This window comes from Chelon labrosus (genome assembly GCF_963514085.1).
Source record: "Chelon labrosus genome assembly, chromosome: 9".
Lineage (NCBI taxonomy): Eukaryota > Metazoa > Chordata > Actinopteri > Mugiliformes > Mugilidae > Chelon > Chelon labrosus.
In genome coordinates this window covers 7,385,449-7,413,213 of record NC_140359.1, presented here as the reverse complement: position 1 = coordinate 7,413,213, position 27,765 = coordinate 7,385,449, and the positions used below count along the sequence as shown (strand labels likewise).

The window sequence follows — 27,765 nt, the reverse complement described above, 5'->3', positions numbered from 1 at the left end:
CTTGAGGCATGCGTCGGCCTGTTGATGCCATTCATCCAGCCCGTTGGGTCTGGGTGTCTTTAATGACCTGGTGCCCCCTCCTCCCCCTTCTCTTCCCTCCCTTCCCGACTTGGAAGATCTGTACAACTGCAACCAACACTGGACATGGAGGACTATGACGTTCGCTCCGCCGCCAGCATCCTGGCCTCAGTGAAAGAGCAGGAGGCGCGTTTTGAGCAGCTGACCCGAGCCCTTGAGGAGGAGCGTCGCAACGTCACCCTGCAGCTGGAACGTGCCAACCTGCCTCCCAACCCCCCCACCAGCCAACCGCTAGCATGGCAGCAAGTGGTGATGCAGGTAAATGAAGCCAGCGTGCTGGCTGACGCCCACCCTTGTCTTTTTCAAACACCAACTTGCTCCACCATGTGTCTCCTTCCCAGCCTGTCCTTCTAAAGTGACATTTCACTCTCCTGCTCTCTCCTTCCATCAGAGCAAGCTCATTCCATTGCCATGTTTGCCCATGGTCATTGCTTTTCATTCTCTGTGGGACTTTATAATCACTCCCTTCAATTTCTCTGTGATTGGAGACACTTGTTCCTATTGTTTGAACCCACTGTCTTGGATGTTGTGCAATAATCTGCTCTGTGGTGACTCATCTTTAAAAGCGAGCTGATGAGATTCAACCTCTCATTCTGACTCTCTTCTCCCTCTCCTTCTACGCCACTGCTCGCCATCCAATCCCATCTCCTTTCGCCCACTGGTCTTTCATATTGTCTGGTGGTGCTGCTGATTGGATGTGGCCTTTCGCCCAGCTTTGGCCAGCGTCTGGAGCACATTAGAGGCCTGGCCAGGGCTTCTGTCAATACTGGCTGACTCTGCAGGAGCAGGAAATTTAAAATGTAGAAATGAGACATCTGTAATCCCCTAAAACTGTCAGCAATCACAACAAGCACATTGATTTACAAACTTCAAACTGCTAGCAGCCGAGGAAACCGTTAAGTTAATAACTTCTATGGTCAGGCAACATGAAATCTTTAACATTCACTCTTTGAAAGTCTGACTGACACATGTTTCAATTGTCCTGAAATTCTCATTGCACCCTCTCCTGTTTTTACTCTTGGGCACAATCACTTCTTTGAAGAAACCCTTCCAAACTATACACATGTTTTACTAACTAGAATTTGAAAGCACAATTTGGCGATGCAGCACCTGTGGTACTTAGATACTTCACCTTTAATCATGGTAAAGGAGGCAGGCTCATGTATTATTGATACAGCGAGACTTGCAGATATGGAACTGCTTTGCCTGCATTTGCTTGTGGTTGCATTTGCATGCAGTCACATTTTGTTAACAGTCGGTGTCAGTGTTCATTTTCAGAGGGCCTGCTGCCAATTTGGCCTCATGAAGAGATAATGAAGAGGATGCAGGAAAAAAAGTATTGAAGGGTTAAGTAAACTTGTCAGCACCTCATGCAGCCGCAAAGATAATCTACCTCTTTTATGGACAGTGTGTGTGTGTGTGTGAGAGAGAGAGGGAGGGAGAGAGAGAGAGACACCCTCACATCAACATAAATACTCCTGTGATTTCCTGGACAGTGTTTAACATTACAGGCAGTGAATTCTCTCATCTTATCATTCACAGATCGTACTCGGAGTCATTTTTGTACCACTCTTGTAACTATGCCCCTTTTTTCATCACATTTAATGTAATTTCTTCATGTATTGTACCATTAGCTACATAGTAAACACCTAAATGCCCAACCAGTTTGGATGTGGATTGGAAGGTGGGAAGGTTTTTTGGAAGAACCTTTGCTCAGTCTTGCTGTGAGTACATGTAAGCCTATGCGTGTGTGTGTGTGTGTGTGTAGCGTCAGACCCGCTCCATTCACATAATGAGGCGGTGTGAGGGATGAGGAATGCATCAGGTTGTTCTCTTTATCTCTGTCTCCTCCTTGCTCAATTTCCCTCACACACTCACATAGAATCCTCAGGCTGGATGATGGATTAAATGGAGCATGGATCAGTAACTCAAGGTTCACAATCACAACCCCAAGGCCAGACTCAATGAAGTCTGCTGTTATTTAAAGCTGAGGTCAAGAAAGAAAGAAAAAGTGGACCATGTCTGATTAATGAAATAAGATGCGAACAGACAGCTAATGAGCACGATAAGCCCCTTATCTGCTTAGATCTCTGCTACAGGGCGCTCGTAGTGAAACTGAGACTGGGTCAAAACATCAATAGGCTGCTAACAATTTATCTTCCTTTATGATTATTATCATTTTTTTAAACACAGACAGCACAGTGGGTAGCAAATAAACATGAGGGAAGTTAAGTTGCAGTGTTTTTGCCGTTTCTCCAGTAGCAGTGTTTTATTTTCCCAAAGTAGCACTGTCATTGTTAATATTTAAGCATGGTAGAGTTCAGTTTAGTTTCAATTCAGTTTATTTATTATTCAAATTGTCTCAAGACATTTTAAAGAATCCAGAGCCTGAAAACCCTGGAGCAAACATTAAAGCGACCATAGTAAAGAAAAACTTCCCGTTAACAGGTGGAGACCTTGAACAGAACCCGGTTCATATGGGGGGACTCATCTGTCTGAGAAGAGAAGGGAGGAGAGGAGGGGTAGACAACTGGCTGATACATTCATACATGCGTCTGGATAAGGCATACATGCAGAATATATACAACAAGATAATACTGGGTGATGCATGATACAGGGGAGATTGATAATGGATGAAAAGAACAGATAGAGCTATTGTACAGACTATTAATTGTGGAAAAGTTTAAATTACTGTCATAAGATAGAAAAGGAGCACAGAAGCTTTGGACGTGTCCAATGTTAACACAAATTAATAAAGATGGATCTCCACAAGATACTTTGACCACTGAATGGTACTGTAATAATGAGTGTAAACACCATTGCCCTACTTTCTAGCATTCATTCACTTCAGTAACACTGTATTATTTGCCACCAAGGGAGTCAGTTATAAGTCCTAATTTTGTTGTATTCACAATGAAATGACAAGAAAGGTTTTCTATCCTCGAGTGTTTATGTTCAAATCAGAGCAGTGCCGTCGGATACTCCATTAGCTTGTCTGAGGAAGTTGCCAGGAGAGATTCGGTGACACGGACCCAGAGCCTTAGAATCTGCATCCATTGAAGGTTTACTTGACAGGATTACTCACATGCAAGGATCCTATTCTTTCTTCCATTGATACCGTGTTTGCCTGTGCTAATTGATTTTTGCCCGAAGGAGCATTATTGCTGAGTCTGAAAGGTCAAGTGGTATATGGTGATAGTTCTGTGTATAGAGAAAAGCAGACAGCACTCAGACAACCATGCCTGTCTGGAGCTAAGGGATAAGGTGACCTCATTTCATATACACCAGACGGCTCATCTCTCTACTCACGGCTCCTGCGCAACACATGCATAGATCCTGTCTGGAGGTGCGTACGGTCACCAGGCTTCATTGAAGAGGAAACTTGATATAATGTCTTGCACTATGGATATCATAAAATGTTGGTGTTTGGTATTCAGACGCTATATTCAGTAGGCTTCTAGCAGTGCAGAGGCATATCATCCCTTTGTGCAAATATTGTGGGAAGTTTTCAAAGGCTTGTGAGCTTTAGAGAGAGGGAACAGTGCAGCCTTTGATCTGTGCTGCTGTCTCTGCTGAAGATGTACAGGCCCCAGCCCTGCGATGGCACCATGGCACTCAACCAACAATCGCTCCAGCCTCCCTCCACCCACTTTCATCCCCACAACCCACAGCCCCCAGCCCTGTCTAGGCACAATGGATACAAAGGGCTGAGGGTGCTATAGCGACAGAAGATCTATCCTTCCGCTGGCAGGGCCCGGGAGCCCCCGTACCCTCGTAAATCACCTGCCTAACAATGAGCCTTATTTTAAAACGTCCCCTCCTTGATATTCTCCTGTCTTTTCCCTTGCTGGGGCATCAGGAACCTTCTCGCCTCCCATGAACACCCTAATTACCTTGGTGTGAAAGTGCCTCCTTTGTTTATGTTTGTATGCCACACTGCTCTCACATCCCTCCTACAACACTTTCCTCTCATTATGGCGCAGCCTGCAGAAACGTCACATTAAAATTCTAATGATGTTGCAGATTGTTTTCTCTATTTCTTTATGGGACCCCCAATCATGTCTCATTACAGTTTAAAAGTGCAGACAGTAAACTCATTGTCATTGGCTTCAGCATTCTCTGACCCTTCGCCGTAGGGAAATCTTAGCCAGTAACCTGCACGCTGCAGAGTTTTATTATGATTTGGATTGTGCAATAAGGCAGTAATCTACTAAGAATGTGTTTAATTGCACTGTTTTCTGACATGGCCATCACCAGTCAGAGTTTATTTACTCTACTAGCTGCATTCTACAGTGACAATGATTTAACCAAACGCAAAACATCTTACATGAACTTCTGTCATATTGATTAATACATTTCTGCAAGAGCCATATAAAGCTATATAACCATCTGTGGTTTAAATGAGCCCAGTGAGCTCCTCCAGAGCTAGGCAATCTTCATTAGTAATGACTGAAGCAGTAAATGTACTGTGTATCTTTTACAATTTCATGGGATCGGGCATTTTCTTTTGCAGGGAATTAAACATTTAAATGAAAGCGCTCTCCTCACCACCAGCCAATATTTCACCAAAACAAACTCCCCATCGCTGCATCCTGTGATTGGTTTAAAGAAAGGGTTTAAAGAAATCCAAACCAAGGCCAAAATGATGTGGAGTGTAGTCAGAGCATTCTCTAGCTCCAGCGGGAGAGAGATGTGGTACGCAGGACTAACTGGATACGACAATGTTGAGCTGCAAAAGTGTCTGCTCAAATTTTCAGATGCAAATGAGAAACTGAGCAGCAGTACTGTTGTTGTGGTGGAAAGACAGATTGTTCAGTAGTGTTGATGGTATAGTTTCTCCTCGTAGCTTGTGAGTGATTTGTCTATTTCCGTGAGTTTTAGAATTAATAGCAGCACTGCTCTATGCAGTGTCTATATAATCTAAAAAATATATTGTAAATGTAGGTAGCAGAGACCTAGTCCCACTATGCGTGCGACCTTACGCTAAAATGCAGAGCGCATGTGCTGTTAATGTTCTAGATTATCTTTTATTCACTGCACTTCAACTTTAAGAGTCAAGTTGGAGGCAGTGGTCCATGAATCACAGTGCTAACTGCTCAAGGTAGGCGGCTAAGTCCTTTTTTGTATCTCATCTCAGTACAGGAGCTGACAAGGATGGACAGACATTTTTACTCAAGGTTGGGGCTGTGCATACTCCTCTTGTTCTGATGAACAAGGAGGGAGAGAGGTTTAAAGGGGAGACAGTGGAAAAGCCTTTTGTACGAGCTATTTATATTCCTCTGGGGAAACTCAAACCTTCATTCTTCAAATCAGCCCAAACGACGATGGACTTAATGCCTGTCCTGGTGCACCTCCCTGCCATTTGATCACAATCCATTAAACCATTATGCTCACTAAAAGCACTAAGAGGGGTATCTGAGAACCGCTCCCATTTCCTTTACCACACATCCTCTCTGTGCACCCACCAAACTGAACAGACAGGCCAAATATCTTTGATTTGCACGGTCTCTGCACTGAAAGTCTGGACAACATAGAAGTCCACTCATGTACTTGAAGACGAGCATGGTAGTCTAAACAGACTCTTGGGCTTGACCGTTAAAGTCAGAGCCATGTGTTTAAAATAAAGTCCTTCGCAAGACCCCAGTGCCATGAGGAATGTGACCTCTCAGTTTGCAGTGTCCAGCAGGACAGCTAACAAGGCTGGATGTTGACCCATTTCAATTTGGAAAAAAAATAAACAACAGAAATCTAAACTGAAAACAGTCCTCGACCCAAATTGTAGGGCTGGAGGTGTTCTTCAAAGCCTTGATTTAATTAACCCCATGAGTTTAATATACCGGTGCAGCATTTTTACTACATGACTTACAAGCATGTAAAAGGTGTTTAAATAAGAAACAGGAGCAGCACTGAGCCTTGTTTTGGGTGGTTTGCAGGAGTGAATTCACACTTTATTGGACAGGGCAAATGCCTTAATGGACAAAGGGACCTAGAGCTAAACATTTCTTTTTAATTTCACCCCAGTGTGTTCCTTAGTAAAGGTTACTTCAATGTGCATGTCATCATCCTTTGCTACATAAAACTAATCAGAGAGTTTCTGCCATGCCCTCCACAGTACAAACTGTGTCCCTTACGTTACTGCCACTCTGAAAATCCATACAATCATGTAGCGTAGCCTCGGGAGCTAATGTTTATGAAGAAATACAAATGCACATTTATTTGGATTCTGAGTTGCATTCGAACTTACTAGAAAGGACCTCAACTGTGCATTTAAAAAAACAGCTAAGGCAGGCAACGAAAAAAAATCTTCTCAAGACCTAAAATTTAAGTAGCAGATGAATCAACTGTTTTGTGTCCCAGATGAGAATTAAGGGGCATGTGCTAGTTTCTGTAAAATCATTCCTCTTCCTACTGGGAGTTGTGTTAATTCTTTACAACAGGAGCACATGTGCAGCAACAGTAGTCTATATTCCATCAGATTGCAGCTATAGATATAAGTCCGAAGCATCCACCGACTGTGCACCCTGAGTGATTTAATGAGTTCTGGCATTGCCTCAGGCTGAGGAACACTACACATCTGGACAGACTGTGGAAAAGCTGGACATCCCAGTGTCTGGAATTTGCAAACCTTTGCTGTTTTGCTGTTTTGGCAGGATTGCACACACTCACGGACACTTGATCTAAGATTCACAGTTTGTCACAAACCGGAGCCAGACACAAGGCCTGTCTTTGTTGAAAGTTGGTATGTTTGAAAGAAGCGATGTGCAAAGAAACAGGGTTAAGTGTCAAAGCCAGAGTGCCTGAGAGTGATTCTTGAATGTAGAGGGTGATGGTAAAAGTGAAGGAATTTGTACAAATATGGGCACTGCTTTCTACAGTGTCAGATAGCCTCCTTCAAGCTGGTCACTCTGAGCTGGACTAACTACACGTTCAATCTGTGGAAAAAAAAAATAACATTTGAACCTCAACATTCCTCAGATGAATTATAAGTACAAACACAGCTGACTTTTATCACTGTTATCTGTTCATCTCCCAGTAAAATGACACAGCGGACAGAATTCATAAGAAGACAATTGTCAGACGCAAAAGGCTGAAAAAAAAAAATTAAATAAGCTGAGCCATCTGTCAAAAGGCAGAAGAATATCACAAGTAGCTTGGCTGAAATGAGCATTAGGTCATGGGGCAACTGCTTCTGTTTTCATTTTAGACATGCATAAACAGTCATTGCAAGACTCCGTTATAGCTACAAAGAACATGTTCAATTTTAAGAAAGGTGATAGGAAAAATATTTCGGGGCATAAAAGTTAATGGTTTTTCGCCCGTCAGCATCCGACTGGTTCGGATTCTTTTGTTAGTGTCTCCTTCAGTGTCCCAATTACGCGTGACAAGACGGAAAACAAGGAAAAGCCTAATCCTGTTATGGTTGTATTACAAATCTTGCTGTGCAATTACAGTATTGCAACATAAAAACAGAAAATAGAACCTTTTGATCTGAAGTGATGTCATTTAGACAGAGCTTTATGTCTCTAAATGAAGGGAAAATTGCCTTTTTGCTAGACAAAAGCCCCCAATAGATTGGACTCTAATCCGCTGCATAGCTGACTAGCCATTTTTCAAGGGGAAAATAAAACATGATAGTAAAAGTCATTAGATAAGGACTTTTTTGCAAGCTGTGCCATTGTTATAATAAACAGCAGTTACAGCAGAGCAGATCTTCTTGCCCTCTAGACTCTTACACATATATAATTTTGACATTTTGCCCCTACACTGTGCAGAAATTGTCCTAAAGAACATAAAGCAGCAAAGTAAGTATTATCTTCAGAATCACTTCTTCTGCATTTTTGAGGACCTGCTTTGTGTGTAGCTAGATATCTGACTGAACTTGCTTACCTCTTTACTAAAGTTTGAAGGTAAAGTGCAGTTTCCTGAGGAACGTATTCTTGACACGTAATGCATTTTAGAGCTGCAAGTTTCTGTGTCGGCTTTTACTCTCTTTCCATTTTGTTCTGCATCCGTCATCATTAATTGAAGTGAAGAACATGATTTAACAGCTGTAGCTTCACTGGAGGTGTCTGGCTGTCAAAGCCCGCCTCGTTGCTGAACATTAACCTTTCCACTGTCTGTTTGACACCTTATGTTCTGACAGAGTAAACCCGAATTCAGGAGCTTTGATTACAGCTCCTGGATTATTCATGCACCGTGTACATTTGCTTTACACGGCCTGGATGTGGGTCGACTGGACTCAAGAGAATACAGCCTTTGTCTTTACAGTAGCATGTATTCCTTGAAACATCACCAGCCTCTGACGTTGAACCATAGACTGCACATACAGCCGGTGTGTTTTAGGATTTATTTTGAAATGAAATGTTTAAGATACTGTTCATTTGTGCGTGTTTATTTTACTTCAGCCTGTCCTCGCTGTAAGTGCTATATTGGTTTTAGCCGTAGTAGCTGCATGGTTCTAGAGGTGGACATATCTGTAAGTTTTAGAGTTGGTCCCCAGTTTTGTTCAAGGCTTGGATTCCAAAGAAAACTTTGTAGAGACATTGATGATGACTGATCCCTGACGATGAATCTCTCGGACAAAATGTACCTCTAATCGATTGGTAGGCACAAAATCAACTGATGCACTTGTGGCATAGCTACAGAGGTGTGGACCAATCTGTTTCCTGTGAGGAAGTACTGGTCGCACAACTCGCCTAGGTCTCACAAAAGACACTATTGGCCGAAGATTTATAGGCTAGTTTGAATCTAGATGGCATGGAAATCTGCCAATTGTTCCATAACCATAAACTCTTAAGCAAAACTGAACACACTCAAAGTATACATACCGTTTTGCAGAAAGCAAAGAGTAATGCTTCTTTTCTCATCGGCTCCCATGAGTATTCCAAAAGCACTTAATGGATTTTTAAACACGGTTATGAAACTCACTCAATGCTTAAATGGCTTAAATGGAATATGATATTTTAAATTACATAAGAGCAAGAAATGTGCCACGGCTGAAGTTACTTTGCTTGCTTTACTCGCTTTTTAAAGGTAATGCTGCTCGGATGAATTCTTAATGGTATTGTTGAGAATAAATAGATCTAAATGTAATGGTGCATGGTGTGCCAGGTCTTTCATTAAGAACAAATGGAGCAGCAACATTCTTGGACATGAAAATAGCACTGCCAAGCTGGTGGAATGCAAAACCTCAGCCGTTTCCCCTCCGTTTGGGATTTCTCCTTTCACCCTTTTCTTCTTTTAGTACAGTCATCCTTTTTTTCCTCTTTCTCTCCTGTCTTTTCAGCCTTCTTTCAGAGCTGTCCTTACTTAAGCTTCCGTCTGCGTTATTAGATTAACATTCCTCCTCAGCCTTGGTCACAGTCATAGATATTTGAATGTGAATTCTCTCACGTACGGCCCACCCCTCCTTTATATCAAGTGCAGTGAGAGGAACGACACAAAGAGCTGGAGAAAAGGGGCTGTGTGTGCATGTGTGTGTATAGGGTGTAAAAATTTGCAGAGTATGGGGTGCCTTCGCTTCAATAGGGGCAACTTTTGTTTTGTGTGTGAACCCCTTGTCCCTCCCCCTCCTCCTCTTTTTCCTTCTCTCCCTGTGTCTATGCCAACAAGGGGGAGGGGTCGACGGGTTGACAGACAGACGCAGCTGGAGTGCATAGAGGGAGCTGGTCCCACCCCACTAAGATGCCAGAGACAGAGTGAGATCCAATAGGAGAGACGAGAGAGAGAGAGAGAAAGCTGCTGCATTTCCAGCTCTTGCTGCCTGTCTGGGAGCCCTCCTTTCTATTAACACACCTCCTCTCCCCCACATTCTCCCAGCCCTGGAGGTTTTTGTTCTCCCGCTGCCAAACTTTTTTTTGTTGAGGGAGTACGTGTGCATGTGCATCCAGATCGGCCCCTTCCTTTTCTTGGGCTCCATCTCTGGTCACAAAAGGAAGAGTCTGACTTTGACCCCTATCTCTGGCTATCACAAACAGACATACAACATCTCTGCAAAAGAAAAAAAAAAAGAAAAATGCTGGGTCCTCTTTTTCAGCTGTGCCAGCCCAGCTTCAGGCAGACAGAGTTACACTGGATGTAAGGTGATGTCACTTTCAAAGTAAAAGCATCCCTGTTTACGTCAAAAATGAAGTAAAGAATGAAGTAAAATAAGATGTTGCCCTATTTATATTGTTCTTCTGGTGTATAAAATTACAAATTCCTGATGGAAATAATCAGTTATGTGGTCGATAAATTCAAATGCATCCTAGTGTGTTAAATATTCTCATATTTCTGAAGCAGCAGCAGACATGAATTATAATGACAGTCTACAAGCTCAATATTTAAATATATTCTGTTTTACAGAAAGGCTTTAAATATGAAAATACACATTATTTTGCTATTTTAAAGACAGGTGTAGAATTATTTTGCAATCATTAAAGGTAAATAAAAGATCGTTCATGAATCTGAATCATATTTTGGAGTTGGTTTTCACTGTAACATCTCATAAATGCCTCTTTGGAATCATAAAGAGCTTAAACTATTGGGGGTTTTATAGACTAAGATATCTGAACGTGTTCTATAAGTATTAAACGTATATGTATAGGTGAACTTTAACTTGAAATTGATCCATTTATTATAGTTTAACTTATAATGTTGGCTTAAACAGGATGCCATATTATCTTGGTGCAGAGCTATGGAAACCTCTGCGTCTTCTTTATTTTGTAATAATCCCAACCTTCAACACAAGATTTTCTAGGTTTAAAAATCAATATGAAATTCAACTTTTTTGCAGTTGCTTCTTGCATTTCCAGCAGACGTGCAGCACATCCGTAAAGCTACCTTTTCTGGTCGCGAGTTTTATTTTGAAAGACGCACCGCCACGCTTCCGGTGTTTCTCGCGCTAACTGTGTGCGGCTCGACGCAGCTGAGTAGAGGATGGCTGCCTGCGTCTGAGCTGCTGCCTCTGCGCTCACAGGGGGGAAAACTCAGCGTAAATAAACAAGGAAAGCGTGAGGAGACAAGCGGAGGAGAGGAGGGAAAGGAGAACTTTTACGAGAGGAGGAAATAATTGCCACACGTTTCCCCGGGAGGTTGTTATTATATCGGGAGCGAAGGGGGGATTTTTTTGGACCATGCCTGCCGAAGTGAAACAGGTTAGTGTTGCTGTGCCTGCCGGTCTCCTCTTTCTCTCTTTCTCTCATCGTATCTTCAGCCTCCTTGACTCTTCTCGTCTTTCTCCTGCTCCTGATTTATTCCCGTTGTGTGGATTTTGTTGCATACCTTCCATTGTCATCTCGCAGCATCACTTTTATGCCCTTTGTGTAGCTTTTTATCACTCAGTGAAACACATGAGAGCAGAGATTGTCAGATATGTGGCTGTCCTTCAGGAGGTATGCGTGTAATGTCTGTGCACATACATGTAGTGTGTGTGTGCATGTGGCAAACATGCATGTGTAGAAGCTGCTGCATGCCATCAGATACAGTAAGGGGTACTTACACCACTTAGTGACCATTACACTCTGGAAATAGTCATGTCTGGGACATAGATTTAGTGCTGGTCCTGTGTGTGTCTGTGTACGTGCGTGTGTGAGTGCGTGTTGGGCTGCCTTACATCAAAGCAGTGCTGTGACTTATGAGTTCCCTGACACATTCATGGGCTCAGATGTGTCAGTACCACCTATAGAATGATTTGTGTGATGCAGGGACAAGCGGTGAAGTATTGAAAGTTTGTCCCCGATCATCGCCTGCAAGGCTCTGAATGAGCCCGGGGCCAGGATTTATAGCCCACGGGCTGCAATGCCAATTGTGCGAGAGACATGGCATTAAAGCCTTTTGTCTTTCACTTGCACAGATACCGCAGGAATGTGCTTTTGTTAGCTCTCGCGAGTGTGTTACTGTGTCTGTGTGGGTGTGCGCGTACCAGGGCATGATGTGCATACATTATTGGAAGTGTTCCCTGCGTTTGAAGCGCATCCACAGGCAGCCTACACTATCACAACGCTCTTTTCCCCGCCAAGCTTGGCAGCGCTCAGATGCACGTAAAAAAGGAAGACAGACATCCAGAAAGAAATAAAGTGCAGGGGGAAAAAATCTGATTGAATAAGGTCAACTTCTCATCAGTGCTGCTCTCCTCCACCGGGCTGAGAGGGGTGGAGTTACCAAACCCCTGTCTGGCAGACGGAAACATTCTGCCAGCTCTCAGCGCTGCTGTGATAATAATACGTTAACAGTTGCCCCTGTGGATGAGTGCCACCTGATAACTTGGAGGAGCCTTCTCCAAATAAAGAAGCAGATTTTTCTCGCACACTAATGTCTTTTTCTATTCTTGATAAGACTGAAGGCTGCTTTCAAGTGTCCTCTCAAGTGCAAGCTGATGGATCAAAAGCAGGGCAAAAGCTGTCCTGATTTGGGTTATGTGGATGAGATAAAATGCATGTCACCCATCTCAGAGTTTGGCCTGTCAAAATGCATCGCAAAATGGGTCAGTGAGGTGCCCCCCCCCCCCCCCCCCCCATGTCCGTGATCCTCTATAAGTGCGACATGGTTGGCATACTTTGGGTCAGGCCAGCATCACGGCGTGACCTTTTCAACTCAGATGGTCATTCCTCAGCTAGGGGACACCTGCTTGGGAAGGGTTGCAGTCAACGTGTGTCCAAGTCACACTTAGGCCATAAATGGATCGAGGTCAGGGTCCATGTTGTTGTTCTTCTTCTACCTTTAGACATTGAGCCTTTAAGAAGCGTATACAGTGATGCTCTGCACTGTCAAAATGTCTGGCGGTGTCAAATAAATAGTTGTTTTGAATATTGGTACCAAGAGGAGGAGAGAAGATGCTGTTCCGACTTGACCTCATGCTTAATGCTGCAGAAAAGCTTACAGTAAATGAGTTTTAGCCCACTGAAGATTACTCCACAGCCCACAATTAGTGGGGGAGCATGCGCCAGACCACGTCGGAGTTAAATATGAACTGGCCTTTATTTTAAAACTCCACCAGGAGAGTGGCGCCCAAATTCTCCGAATTTATTTGCAGTTTCCGTAGCATCTTCTGCTCATGAAAAAATGGAAAAACAGTTCAGGAGAAAATAAAACATTATGAATAATCCCGTAGTCATCATCCTGCCAAGGTCTATCAGACCAGGACTTTACTTTTCCTCCACAAGCTAGGAGGACCCGTCTGATTTAAAGAAATAATTCATCAGTGATTCAGCCAAAGACTAAAGGACTTCAGACCGTGGGTTACTGCCAGATTTTTGACAGCAAGCGGGGGTTTCAGATGCAGCGGCTGAGCGTTCCTCCTCTCTCCGATGCTGTTTGATTTCTTACTGAAATTAAAAAGCTGTCAAACGTCCGTCTGCGGGGCTGTTTTTGTAAGATGGTACGAAAGTCCTTCCGTGCCTCTTCCCATTCCTATTCCTTTCCCCAGGCTCCCCTTTTGTGATGGCAGAAGATGCTGCGCAGATCAATATTTGAAGACATGTAGAGCATGAGGAGTGGCATTGTTCGGGGAGCGGAGGTCACAAAAGAATAATTCCAATGACCGGAAACATATGAGCATTCAATAGCTGCTGGGAGTCCATCAATGCAAGGGGGGGGTTGGGTGTAGGCTGAACGTGTGTGTGTGTGTGTGTGTGTGTGTGCATGGAGGGGAGGGTCCTGAGTCCTGTTGTGTTTTGAAGGCGAGAGCTTCGATCATATGTTGGTGACTGGCAATACCAGATGGCCTTCCCATCACTCAGCCTGTCCATACTGGCCATACTCGCCATGTTTCCCATACCTTTCCCATGGCTGCTCTCATTGCTTGACCCATGACACGACGAGGCTTGACATGTCACAGTTCCTGCCGACCCGCGATCCACACCACCTACTTCTATCAGTTGGTGTTTTTTTTTGCTTTTAAGTGACCTGATCTTAATTTACGAGGGATAGCTGACACCATATACATGTACTTATGTGAAGTACATATATGTTCCTCCACATGCTAGCCTAACTAGCCCGCTGTCTTGCACATCAAACGCTCATCAGCACCATACTTGTACTTGTTCCTCAGTCGAGCATACAAGGGCACAAGGGAACATGTTTCAGCCGCCTTTAAAGACCTTATACACCAAAAATAGGTTCAGGGGGTTGATTGATGGATATGTTGACCAATCATTCAGATGAATCATTTGAAGTAAACTTAATCTACTAATCTAAATTCACCAGATTAAAATAAAAATCTTAAATCTATAACATGGTTACTAGAGCTATTTATTGAAAAATAATATCTGAAATCTCTTAATGCAACACTATACCAGACATCTGGTCCACCAAGTGGGTTAAAACAAACACTAGGAATTATGTGCAAAGGCTGTTTGACCCCAGCCAGCTCCACACTCCACTATACATAGTACGTTTGCTCAGTATCAAATGAACATGCCCTGAGGTTTTTTGGTGCGTTGTGCTCTGTGGAGGGCTCGGGCTCCGTGCCGCTCAACCCTTGGCACCACAGCGCTCCCCTCCATCCCCTCCGTCTTGGCTTCCCCGCTGTCTGCCCTAACCCATTTGGCTGGCTGACAGCGTGACCGACGCGGGCCCGCACTCGCTCGCTCACTCTCCCGCCTGACCGCTGGGCGAGAACCATAATGCTCTCTCAGCTTTCATCATCACGCTGATGGTATTAAAAAAAAACAAAAAAACAAGGTGAGTGGCAGTAAATTGGAAAGTTGGAGTGTGTGTGCGTGCGTGCTGGAGATGGATATCTTCAAAATGCCACCTTTGGAAACGGCGATGGAGAGAAGAAGCAGTCCATTAATGAGATGGCAGCTTGTTATCTGGCTTGAGCTGTGTTTTTTTGCCGGTTATGAAACAGACTGCATACAGAAAGCATATGTACGTCCTGAAAAAATTAATATTTTGAGTTTTAATGCGTTCAGTTTTGTGCAGTTATTCACTCACCTGTTTACTGAGATTGAGTTTATTTTTTTTCCTGCTGAATATGATAAACCCCCTAAAGGTGAAGGGTTCAGCTCACTCTCCCTTCAACCCACAACTGCACACACACACTGGAGGCTAGAGAGGAACATCAATTGGATCCCCGGCTTATTTGCTCCGTGTTCGTCTGCAGGCTACGGCCAGGGCAGCCCTATTTATAATGGAGTGGGATTCATGGTTTCCCTGACTGTGTCCAATAAACACCTTCCTCTCTGTGCTGCCGGAACAGCCAGCAACAAGAGCCGTGTTTCTGATCGGGCTTGATAAGAAACTTGCCCCGGAGACGTTGTGACAGAGGCTTCCGTGGAAGCTGGGGAAGTGCAACTCATCATGCTTAAAGTAAGGCTTGCGTCCACATCGAGGCTAGTGATGATTAAAGGGACAACATTTACATGATCGCTTTACATCCTTAAAGTGGTGTGATTACATAATAACAACAGCCGGTCTGTTACACAACCTGATGCTCTAATTTAAAAGATAAAAACGCTACTTGCCAGCAAGGAATTTTGGAGGGGTGGAAGAAAACGACTCTTCTTCTTCTTAATGACCCAATCTGGTTTCATATCAATCTGCATGTTTGTGTGTAAGAACTGTGGTTTAAATTGTAGACGTGACAGTTCTTTGGGCAGCACCATGGATGAATAAGGACCCCGGTCGTCCTTAAAGCTCATGACTGATGGCACCATGGATTGCAAATTCACATTTCTCTACATCTGCAGCAAAGAAAGCACAGACGATGGACTGGACTCTAACTGACGATCAGATTAGATCAGATTGCATCTGTCTTTGTATAATAATGGTAGTTCAAAAAACTGTACATATATACAGTACAAGACATGCTGTCAGCAGATTAATTGATATGATATGTGCTATTTATTTGAATGGAACATAACTGGTGACATTCATACTCTCATGCGTTCCATTCTGGGAAGACTGATGCCACCCAGAACCTTTTAGCAGAGAGGGCTCTGGTTCTGGGATCTTTTCTAAAGAGCTGGGGCTTCTTTGACAGTTATGTATAGTTCATATAGGCTCCACCCTCTCCGTCCTGCAGCTGGGGACCTCTCAGAGAGGCCCCGAGGGGGAAGGTCAGAGTCCTCATAAAGCTTCCCTCAACCAGAAACCCATGAACAAATGCCTCTCCTACTTCTTCCTTTCTCTTTTTAACCCTCTCCAGTACCACGCGCTTTGTACTAGCAATACATGCGGCGCAGCGGCAGTGGCCGGGAGAGCAGGAGATGGCTCGAGCTCCTTCTGCGTGTTTAGTCTGGAACTTTCTTTTGAGGGATTAGCCCACTTCCTGCCTCCGGGCCGGCCGCTGGAAACAGTCAGTATGACGGGGAAAGCATTGATCCTCCATCATCGTACCATCTGTCTCATGCTGCCTTTTGGGATTAATGATTCCCTCTGACAGCCCTGTAGTGGAGCTCTGTCTGTGATGGCTGACCATTCACATTACACCGTCATGTGGCAATGCGAGGAACTTGCATACAACGCACTCTGTTCATTTTGATGCTGGAAGGAGACCTTACACTCTTTGGGGTTTTGAAAACCAGCTGGACACAGATTTTTTAAATTTTTTTGTGAATACAAACTACCATCTACAGAAATGTACAGCCACAGCAATGCATTTCAAATGAAAATAAAGACTAATTAAAATTCATCAACCACACATTGCATACTTACTCATTATTTGTTGCCCAAGTTGGTGCTCTGAGGCAGTGGCTGTCTTAATGAGGAATACACCTATGACCATCTGTATACTTCAGTCTGTGATCCCATGTGACTCATCTAAATGCAGACTTGTGTTAACATTAATGTTTAAATGTCTAACATTGGTTCTGCACATGAGTATGTTACAGACTGGGGGAAATGTAGGATTTTTGACCACATGCCATGCTCATTGGCAGTTGCAGTCAAACAGGCAAACAGCCCATGATTGCAGTGCAAAAGTTATGCTAAACCAGTGTAGATAGTCTCAATGTGTCAGATGTTTTATTTGAAATGTTTGCAGGGGATTTTTTTATTCTTTAACCGCCGTATAGTATCTGAAAAACAAGTACACATCTAACTGTTGTAGATCCGTAGCTTGCTTACTCAGAGCTCAGTCACAAAGCCTGTTGGGTATTTGAAGTGAGGACTGGCCGTTGCTGACCCGCTGGCGGTTGAAGTGCGTTGATGAGGTCCGACACATCATTAGAATGCAGCTCTGAGCCCAACAACACACAATAGTGTCTGTAACTGCTCATGGCTTGGGTCCAGGGAGAAAAATAAAAGAGAAAGATAGTGGAGGAAAGAGGGAAAGTCCAAACCGCTGTAAGCTGACCGGCCCTTGGGGCTGCAGTGGCCTCTGCTACACACAGCCTCCACTGCTGCAGCCACAGCCCTGGCCACAACATTGCCCGGCGTACAAACATTATGCTAACCAGTGGCAAGAGTTCAGCCAAACCAGGAGCAGAATCTCCTTAAATAGGAAAGATAAATCAGTTACTGGCATTCTACCGCTGCGCCGATTCTCCACTCACACAGCAGCTTGTACAGTTCGCTGGTTTCTACAATAGAGGGATCCAGACACTGTGCTGGCTGTCATATGCCATTACATATGATGGCACAGCATTGTCGCACATCTCCTCACCGTCTCTTGATATGTGCTCGGCCCATTCCCAGAGGAGCCGCCAGTGAACAATGAAGTGATGCGGCTCTTCGCACATTCCACAAGGCTCTATTGAGCCGTCTAATGAACCTCTACTGCATGCGTGGCCTGCGCTGGCTGCTGGGGCTCCGCAAAAATACCATCTCGCCCCATCGCACCCCCTCTTATTTAATTTGTTTGGAATGTGTAATAGGCTGTGAAGTGGAGCGTGGTGCCGTGTTGATCTGTGCCAACCAGGTCTGCGGATATGGAGGGACAGGTGCCAGCCATCCGTGGAAGGTGCTGTACTTAACACTCTGCTCTGGGTTGGAGAGTGTACAATTCTGGCCCTGTGGTGTAGGCTTTTAGAGCTGCCAGTATCCTGTTGCTTCAGCCAAGCAAGCTTTTAGTTTAGTAATAGGACATCGTGTCTGTGTTTTGTTTTGTTATTTGAAGAGGGGGCAGCAGAAAGTTGGAGAGGAAAGGTTGTGTCACAATTCAGTTGTAAGCCAGCACAAACTACAGTGGATATGAAATAAGTTATTTCTGTTCCTGCATTGGGAGAAAACATACCCAAGGACACATACACCAATCAGCCACAACATTATGACCACTGACAGATAATCTTGTGACATGCTGGGAAACTTATGGATCTGGCATTCATGTGGACGTCACTTAGACATGTAGCACCCACCTAGACCAGACCGGGCACCCCCACCCCATAGCAATGACACCCCTTGATGGCAGCAGCCATCCCCAGCAGGATGCAGCCTGACACAGACACACACGCTGCATCCCATAAGAGGCTATGTTTTCCTATCTGGACTTTTGACTCCCATCACGATTACACTTACTTGGCTATTTATTTTCCTTATTTGGCTTTTTCTAAGTTGCCGTTGGTTACCGAGGTTCAAGGAGGGTTTCAGTTTAATACCATGGTCGTTCAGCAGCTGTATAGAAGCACGATTTCTTTTCATTTTTACCTCCTCAGATTTAGGATGTGCAGAAAAGAGTGCACTAAACCCAGCAGAGTTCTGAAAGTTAAGCAAACAAATCCTGTTGATACAGACCTCCTTGAGTTCCCAAATTCTTTCCACCATATTCTGGTACAGTTAAGAGAGGCTTAATCCAATAAAACCCACTCTTTGTCTGTTATATGCTCTGTCTCTCTTAAATCTGAGTGTGGGTAGCGTGTGTGTGTTGATGTTGGGGGGGGGGGTAAGTAAGTTCCTGTGAAGGAGTGGCCAGCTGCAGCCTCTGTTGTTGAGGCCACAGGGGAACACGGGGAGTGTTTTTGGGGTCATGGAGCAGCTACATTCCAGACTTGAATTCTCAGATGGGAGCACTCATTGCTCAGTCTGCTCTGAGCCATAACCCACCTCCACTGTTTTCCATGTGTCACTTATCCTCAGCCCTTCAAGCATAATGTCCCTGAAACACTGGTGCTAATTAAAGCTGCTGGTGTCTGTAGCTGGCCAGCAGAACACGTATCAATGCCCTCCTTGTGCAGTGCATAAGCGTCACTTACCGGTGAGTCACAAGTCACAGGAGAACGGGCTCAGTGCGCCCCTTTCTTTGATGCTTCGTGTTCTCACGTCGCTCATGTTGTGACTTTAACATGATGTTGTTAAAAGTTTTGTACTGTGAAGAGTGAATTAAGTGAAGTATGCTCTAGAGTGAATTAGTAGCTTCCGCAATTACCTGCAGAAATGAAAATTTTTTAAAAGGAAAATACATATTTACTTCAGTTATTTGGCCTGAAATAATTTCATTCCATTACTTGAATCATCAGACACGTCATAAAGACAGAAGCAGTCATGGTATGGTAGTGCTGACGACCCGTGATAAAACTGCTGCTCTACTGAAAGTTCACACCCTGAACTACTGACACTAGGCACGATGCCCATGGCCCATTAAGTAGTCAGATGTCAACACACAATAATACAATAATCAAGGGGAAGAATCCCCACTGATCCAGTAAATCGAATAACAGACAAATCCACACACGTCACATTCATACGACATCCTGTGACATTATTATTGAGTTAAATATTGATTGCCACACTTGCGTTCAGTAGTCTGACGCAGTCAGGGATTGTTTTCCATAGTATCCAGGATGTTGATGTGTAAAATGATTGTGCATATAATGTATTATATGCATGAATACTTAAACAACTAAGTCCGACCTATTGAAAAATAAAGAATGTATTAGTTTTAGTGTTTCACCAGCTTTATCTTAGTACACTATATTGATTAAACACGTGTGTGCATTGCAGCTCTGTAATTCATTAGTACAGAATATTTTGTAGTGCTACAGTTTTACAAGTGATGAATATGCAAATATGTTCATGTTCTGCTATATTAGCGATGACAAATTGCCTGTATTTTCCAAAGAGTCCTGAATTATTCCAACCAATCTCTCTGAAATATGGTCATCGCAGCAGGGACTGAGTGTTGAATACTAAATCTGCGGGACTGGCTTCAAAGGGAAGACTGTTGTGTCCCCTGCCACGTTGTGGTGTTGAAATCACAGTGGGCATGTGCACAGAGAGCGATCTGAAATTACAGGCCTCCATCCACCCTCTGCAATCTGAAGCTTGCAGGCAGCAGGACTGGCATGATGTCTCCAGTCCTCCGACCCTGGAGCTTCAACGCCACAAGCTGCTGCTGTTGCGCAGCACTCCAGTCTCTGTGGCAAACAATCCTCCTGTCTTTTCCCTCCAACAAACCTAATTAACTTTCCCTCTCGGCCGAGCTCTTCTGCCTCTCTGTCACCACAGCTGTGAAGTCCTCTCTACTTTGAATAGTCGTTCTTCCTGAGTATTTGGAGTCTCAGACAATGGCACCTGGTCTCTCACAGGTTTGCTTTAAAGTCAAACTTCAGTATTTATGTATGGCCTGCCCTTTTTGGGTGTTTGCAGAGGTGTGCAGTCTGGAACAGGTGCTGCAGAGGAAGACTTTTCATTGCAGATAACCTCTCCAGAGAGGAACTGAGGTCTGCAAGATGGAGTTTTAAACTAGACTTCTTTGGTATGTTTACTATGCAGAGGCTGTGTTTTTCTGTGTGGATGCTGAGATAATGTGACCTTGGCTGCTATGTATGGATTCCCGTGTATTGTGTTTATTTGGCAGTGTTTGTGAACTTTGCTAGCAGCAGCACTGTGCAATGAGTTTGTGAAGTGGGTCACCCTCTCTTTGTGCTGAAGCTCCAGTTTGCTCCCTGAGGATTGTGGTTGAAACGTATAGCCAGGAGAAATCTGCCACAGGCTGACTTTACTGTCACTATGACTAGACACATTTCCGTCCCAGGTGGATATGTAGAAGCTAAAAAAAACAAAACATTGTGCGATACTTGCACACCGGATTAATGCTCCCTTGGTGATCTATTCCTTCTGTTGTGTGTCATGTCTGTTCAAAAAGTGCATGTACATTATACTAGTTCTTCTAACTTCTTCTCACGGTTGGTCCAGTTTGTTCAAGTGTAGCTGCCTTTTCAGTGAATTAGAAATTTCTTGTTGGCTTTCGTACATAGACTGTATATAAATATGGACAACACATCCCCACTCTCTGGCATTGGCCAAATTGACGCTATTTTTGTGGGCATATGGGTGGCACCATCTTGCGAATTTGTAGCCAGAGTCTGCACAGTATGGTCCGAAAGTGGAGCCACGTTGTCGATGACCACAATTCCACCAGACTCACTTGCGTTTTCTATTAATTAATACTGCGCTATGCTCTATCTCCACCAGTTACAAAGAAACACTGGATAATACACTGTACTTTTTTTTTTTTCCCATCTCTCATGATCCTACATGACATGGAGCTGTTGGCATGGCAACTTATAGTCATCATGATGTCACATCATGTTTCTGTAGTGTCAAATAACTAACAGAAACCATCCTTAAAAAAAATATTTGAAATAGCTGACGTGTACGTATTTTATTGTTTTAGTTTGGCCCACGTCCCTTCCTAACAAAGAGGAGGTGAAGCTTATGACCTATACTGCAGCCAGTCCCCAGGGAGAGCTCTACTTGCTTTGGCTTCACTTTTGAGGAGCTGTCCCGTCGTCCATCTTTATCCAGTCTATGCTGGCGTATAAGCATGCTTCATAATGAAGCCACTGTAAACATGCAGCAGGCACGCTGATATTTTTCTCCCTAGAAGTTACATCTTTTGGCTCGGGGTTTCAGCTTGGCTGCTTTGAATGATGAGCATTTAGCTACTCATGGATCTTTCACTCCTCCCTGGCAAGCAGAGCTGCCTTAATTGTTGCATGCCTCTGGAATGTGTCTCTCTAATGGGGCTGTTGGAGTTCCAATCAGACACCGCTTTCTTTTCTCTCTCTAATATCCCAGCTTGAACAAGCAGGGCAGCCTGGATGACGCAAAAAAAAAACAAAAAAAAACTGCTTTGGTTTTAGGTGATGCCACTCAGGAAGCTGTGGCCTGAAGAAATTATTTTCTTTCAAGCCTCTTTCAGGTTGTCCGATGTCAGGATGGGATCCGGCAGGGATGACGTTTTGTGTTTATATCTGCTGTGGGTGTCGCCAAGCTGGTAAAACAATGGGTGTGATGAAATGTGACAGCCATACACTCCGACAGTTACAGAGATTAATTTCTCAGACTGTGACAGCCTAATTCAAGTGGAGAATCTTTTTTGATGTTACTCCAGAAAAGTCTCAATGGGGGAGTTTGTTTTGTTGATGCTTTTACAGATGCCGCTATACTCTGGCAAAGAAGCATCTTAGCCGCTAATCCCCTTCAGCATTGCTGAGCACGTACACAGGTAAAGGGTCCTCTATAGATTTCAGTCATTGTGGAGCTTTTCCTGTAACACTCCTGAGATTAGCATAATAGGAGCTTATTCCTCATTCCCTGGATTCATTATGGACAGAGCCGGGAATGTCACAGTCATTTCACAGAAAGTGGCTAATGGCTGACTCATTGTGTGTTGTCCCACAAGTCTATAGAAGTGATTTGGTAAACTGGGACAACAGTGGTCTAATACCGCAAATGAGTCATGATCCATGCGACAGGCCCCTCCCCCTTCGCATTTCTATCCTCCTTTAACTACTTGACTGTCCAGGCCCTGGCCTAGGCTGCCAGTGAGAGAAGGTTTAACCATTCAGACTACAATGAGCATTATTTTGCTTCACGCTCCTCTTTTACGATGCTCCTCTGTGTTGCTTAATCTTTATTTTGGCCCTCGAACAAGTGCCGAAACTTCTGGCAAGGAAAACAAACCTCTAATAGGGGAGATGTGAGCACCTTGTCACCATATGGGGCTTGGAATTCCACAGGATTGCTCTCTAATCTCCGCAACATGTTAGGAATCTGAAGCCCTTGTTTTTCAGGAGAAAATAGCAGTCCGCTCACCACGTGGCTTCTCTTTTGGCGTGCGGCATGAATGTGGCATTTGTAGCACCCCTGTTGCACGCTGAGTTTGAAACACTCACGTGCATACATATGGGAAGTCTAATGGGGCTGTGTTGTTGGCAGTAGGGCTATAATCTTTAGGTTTGTAGTCAGAGCTGCTTTCGGCCCTCCTTCGTATCCAGACACTGACAAGAGGACGAGACGGAGGTTATTGCTCTGTGCAGACCCTCACTCAAGTGCGAGACGAATCACTGTCGGGACTGCTGGCGGAGTTCCTGATTTGTGGTCTTGCTTGATAAGGTGCTTTCTCTGGCCAGGTAAAAGAGTTATGTGCCAGATATCATTGCTTTGTTCCTGTGTTGCCATGCACTGCAGGGCAGCGAAGCTTTTCAGCAGCTTTGCTATTGTTCAGGGAGGTCCTTCACTACTTGCTAAATGGCCGCTGGTGATTCAAGGCTGTCTGCTTCCCAGACTAACTGGTGCCCTCATCTCTCCTCTGGCTTTTCTTTTCCCAGGTGGTGACAGGAGATTTCAAGTGGGGTGAACTGGGTCAGAACAATGTATTCCATTCCTCATAATTTTCAAGTTCAGGTCTTGATTGTGCTGTGTTTTACTCTTAAAGTCCCAGGGGACATTCCTGCACAGTTTGCTTTTCTTCGTAGCTCACATATTTAAATATCCATATTATTTTACATTTGCATATGCATTGAATCTAGCATTTTAAAACTGACCTTAAGTTTTGGTTTTATACTCATTAAAATTGATTCTCTGCTGTCTTTTAGCAATGTACAGTCGCTGTTTTATTAATAGGATATTGTTCATGAAAAGATTCTTTCCCATGGAGCGTTCAGATATGGCTTTAGTTAGTGGTTCAAGCGAGAGTCAGCACAGATGACTGCAGTTTACATGACACAGTGTCATGTAAACAACACAGTGAGATGTTGTTATTCGTGTGGGCATCAAATCTTGAAGACGTGTTTCTCAGGGTTGTGTTTTTGAGGCTTTATGGTGGGGGGGCCATTGGCCACTCATTACACAACGCAGTAAGTTATGCGTAAACATGGAGTCATCGTTTTCTTTCCCAGTGTGTGAAGAATCATTTGTGGTTTTTCACACAGTTTCTCTTTGCAACCTTGGGTAATAATCTAGAACAGACCGTGCCCTGTTTGATACATTCCTCAGGTTGAGCCGAGGTCTTCAGAAATCATCCCGGTTCAGTCTTTGTTCACTGCGTCACTTGCCGGAAAAAAAGTTGTTTTCAGTTGTTTTGAGATATTGCCTAGGTTCTTCCTGAGGCCAGCGGACTAATGGACTTTGGTCTGTGGAATCCACTCTAGTGTTTTCTCCCTCATTGGGCCATTTGCTGAGGCCCCAGTGGGGCAGACAACAATAGGCTTCATATGAAATATTCACCATGACTCGGGCATTCCAGCAAACAGTTGATCTGTTCACAGCAGTTCAGTGCTCGGATAGGAAGCTGCTATGATTGAAGAGAAAAACACAACCTCAGTGCTTCCAGGGATCCCAAATAAGATTGAGTGTTCATTTTGTTATTGGATGGCGCCTGCCTGCTATCTATCTAACCGCTCTCTGGCATGCAATACTTACGGCTCTGCCTTGTCTCTGTTTGTCTCAGTCAGGATTTCAGCCTAATGAAATGAGGGTGCATCCAGAGTCCTGAATTAGAAGTGAGACAATTGTTACATATCTTTATTTATTTGCTGAAAATGTTACAGCACAGGGACCGGGCTCACAGCTGATGCTATATTTAGCAAGAGGGTGGCACTCAGGTGCGTGCAGCCTGGACAGTATGCAGAAGCTCTGAGTAATTGCAGTGAAATCTGGGGATGTCTCAGATAGAAGAAATGTTCTGAGTCCCTTTTAGAATCAGGGTTGTCTCTCTGCGTGTGCCAAAGTGGGCTGTCAAACACAAACTCATTCTGATTAAAGATCTATCGGCATGTCAGAGGCGATTCAGCACAGAGGAGTCAGGTGTTGAGCCAGTACAGAAAAACGCAGCAAATTCGCTGCCTGCTGGCTCTGAAGGCAAACCCTCATTACCTGTGTTACCATGTTTAGACAAGATCTGACTAACAGAGAAAAAAGGTGAAGGCTTAGAAGATGTTTGAGCTTGACCAATGGTGATTTTTTAAAAATTCAAGTTCATTGGAACAAGTTTTGGGGTCAAAAAGAAACCAGAATGACTTATAAGGACATCAACAATTTATTTATTTTTTTTGTGCCGTGATCTGCACAAATTGCCAAGAGATGGTTGGAAAATATTCAGTATCCCAAGAAATAAACCTCCCTTTTAACTCAGAGATGCTTAATTAGCTACTGGCATCTATTCACAGAACAGGATTTTAATAAGATGGTTGGACTGTTTTCCACATGAATTGGTTTGTTGGAGTGTATGTGCTGCTGGCATAACATTAAAACCACTACCAGGAGAAGTGAATATCATTGGCCATCTTGTGACAATGCAATGTTCTGCTGGGAAACCTTTGGACCTGGCATTGTTAGACATATACCACCCACTTAGACCAGACTAGGCAGCCCACCTCATAGCAATGACACTCCTTGATCAACACAAAAAACATGAAAAACAGCACAAGGTGTTGACCTGGCCTCTAAAATCACTAGATCCCAAACTGATCAAGTATCTGTGGGATGATCCACAGAGACCCCTCCCCTCAACCCATAGCACCCAAAGGCCCTCACTAACAGCAATCTGTTGCCAGACACCACAGGACACCCTCAGAAGGCCCATGTCCATTCTCTGATGAGTCACAACTGTTTTGGAGGCACAAGGTAGACTTACACAATATTAGGAAGGTGGTCATAATGTTACGACTGATCGATGTATGCCGGCAGTCTGAGGGGTTTCCTAGATGGTTTGCAGTATGCCTCAGCCCAGCTTTGCGTATGAATGCTGTCATCCCTGCTGAGGCATAAAGGAAGAGGACAATGCTAAGGCCACAAAAGCACAGAATGTTAGCTTTTACTGTAGTTAATGCTGTTGTGTCCATCCAACCCTCCAAGTCAGTTCCTATGCAGTGCTTTTGTAACCTCTGCAGTCCTGTGTGAAAGGCTGACTGGCACCTTTTGAGAAAACTTGCATATCTGCCTCTTTTCTAGCAGTGTAAAGCTGACAAAAAGCCCCGTGGTTATATTGCATTTTCTCAGAGAAAGATTTGCTTGCGATTGTGCGCCTGCTTCTCTCTTGCCCAAGCTGGCTGCTTACAGCTCTGTCTCATGGAGGATTATTGGAGAATGCTGTCACTGTCCACTGCACTTTTTTTATTTTTTTTTTCATGCTCGCAAATAAAAGTACTGTTGCAGTACAATGTGTGAGTTTCTTTTGTGATGTGCTTGGGTGCACAGCTGTGTGTGTTCAAGAGGAGAGAGCAATGTCCTGCTGTTTGGCTACTGCTGACAGAAACATCTTGTCTGAGAGAGCATTAGTGTGTTAGCCCATATATTTAGACTTCCATTAAAAATGAGATATTGGCCAGTCAGCCTTGATATGAAGGACGTTCCTCTGTGACCGAAGCTAGGGATCACAGATTATCATAATGATCATAAAAACTGATGTCTCACTCTGCAAATTATTCCACTGTGGTGTGATTTTACTCAGCAGCTTAAAGAGTCAGTGAAAGCTGCCTCACCCTGCTTAAAGTAGCTCCTAACACACCTTAAACAGTTTCACGACTGTTGCTTTATTAGATGACTTTAGTGTCTGCTTTTGCAAATGTCTTCTGGGAAGGTTTTCCGACCGTAAAGGACTTTATGGTATTAGAGCGACAGCGAGGCGACGTGCCTGATTCGGTGCAGTACGTGCACAGATCTGGATCTAGACCAAAGATTGTAGCGTGTTATTTTTGGGCTCCACTAACACGCTGCAGCACTCACTGCGCAGCAGTGAGAGTCGTCGAACACACACCTACACACCCTCACAAAAAGCTCTCCGCACTGTCGGCCTGGCTGCAGTCATCTCACACCCCTCCGCTCTATTTTAAGCGTTCAGACAGAGGCCCGCTCCCCCTCGAGTGGACCCCACTCTCTCTGTGTGGGCTAGATCATGGGCCTCTGGCCGCCCAAGACATTTACACGCACACAAAGCAGCTCCCGCCAGCTGGTGCAAAGGTAATAGCAGAGGTAACCTCCCAGATGGGGCGGCCTCACTAAACCTCTGCCCCGGCTACGCCGAAAAATGTGTAGAGGATGCTCATTAAAGTTTACTTTCTTACAAGAGAATTGGCATGTTTGTCAAGGCTCTCACAGTGGGTCAGCACACACAAACTCACACACACACATGCACACTGCTCTGAACACTTTCTATATTCAGGCTATGGGGTTTGCCTGAACCGGGTTGATAGCAGACTGAATTTCTGTGGAGATTTGGCTTTGTCTTCCCTAAATTACAACTGCAATCGTCAATCCAACAGTAAACTGCTTCATATTCCTCCAGAACATCACTAGTTTTCACTGACAGCTGGGATTTACGATAATTTATTTCTGTTCCTCCTCTTTAGGTTCTCCCAGGCATAAAAAAGCTAAATTCAAATAACACAACACCAGTCTTGTATAATTCCTGCAGAACTGTACCAGTGAGCCTCTTCTTTCTCCGTGAAGCCCAGCTACCAGGGCGGGGTTGAATTCCTCAGTGGGCAGACAGCAGGAAAGGAACGAGCACCCTTGTTTCCTTCCCATCTGTGTAGAGTTTGC

At 44.2% G+C, this 27,765-nt stretch overlaps 1 protein-coding gene across 1 annotated transcript in view; it reads left to right on the top strand.

Annotated features, from left to right (window-relative positions):
- Positions 1 to 11,014: 11,014 nt before the first annotated feature.
- Positions 11,015 to 27,765, top strand: part of arvcfb (ARVCF delta catenin family member b) — a 104,814-nt gene continuing 88,063 nt past the window's right edge. Inside the window, exon 1 of the mRNA XM_084551419.1 lies at positions 11,015 to 11,213. Coding sequence (XP_084407545.1) covers positions 11,193 to 11,213 — 21 coding nt within the window. The 5' untranslated portion in view covers positions 11,015 to 11,192. The remainder of the gene's footprint in view (positions 11,214 to 27,765) is intronic.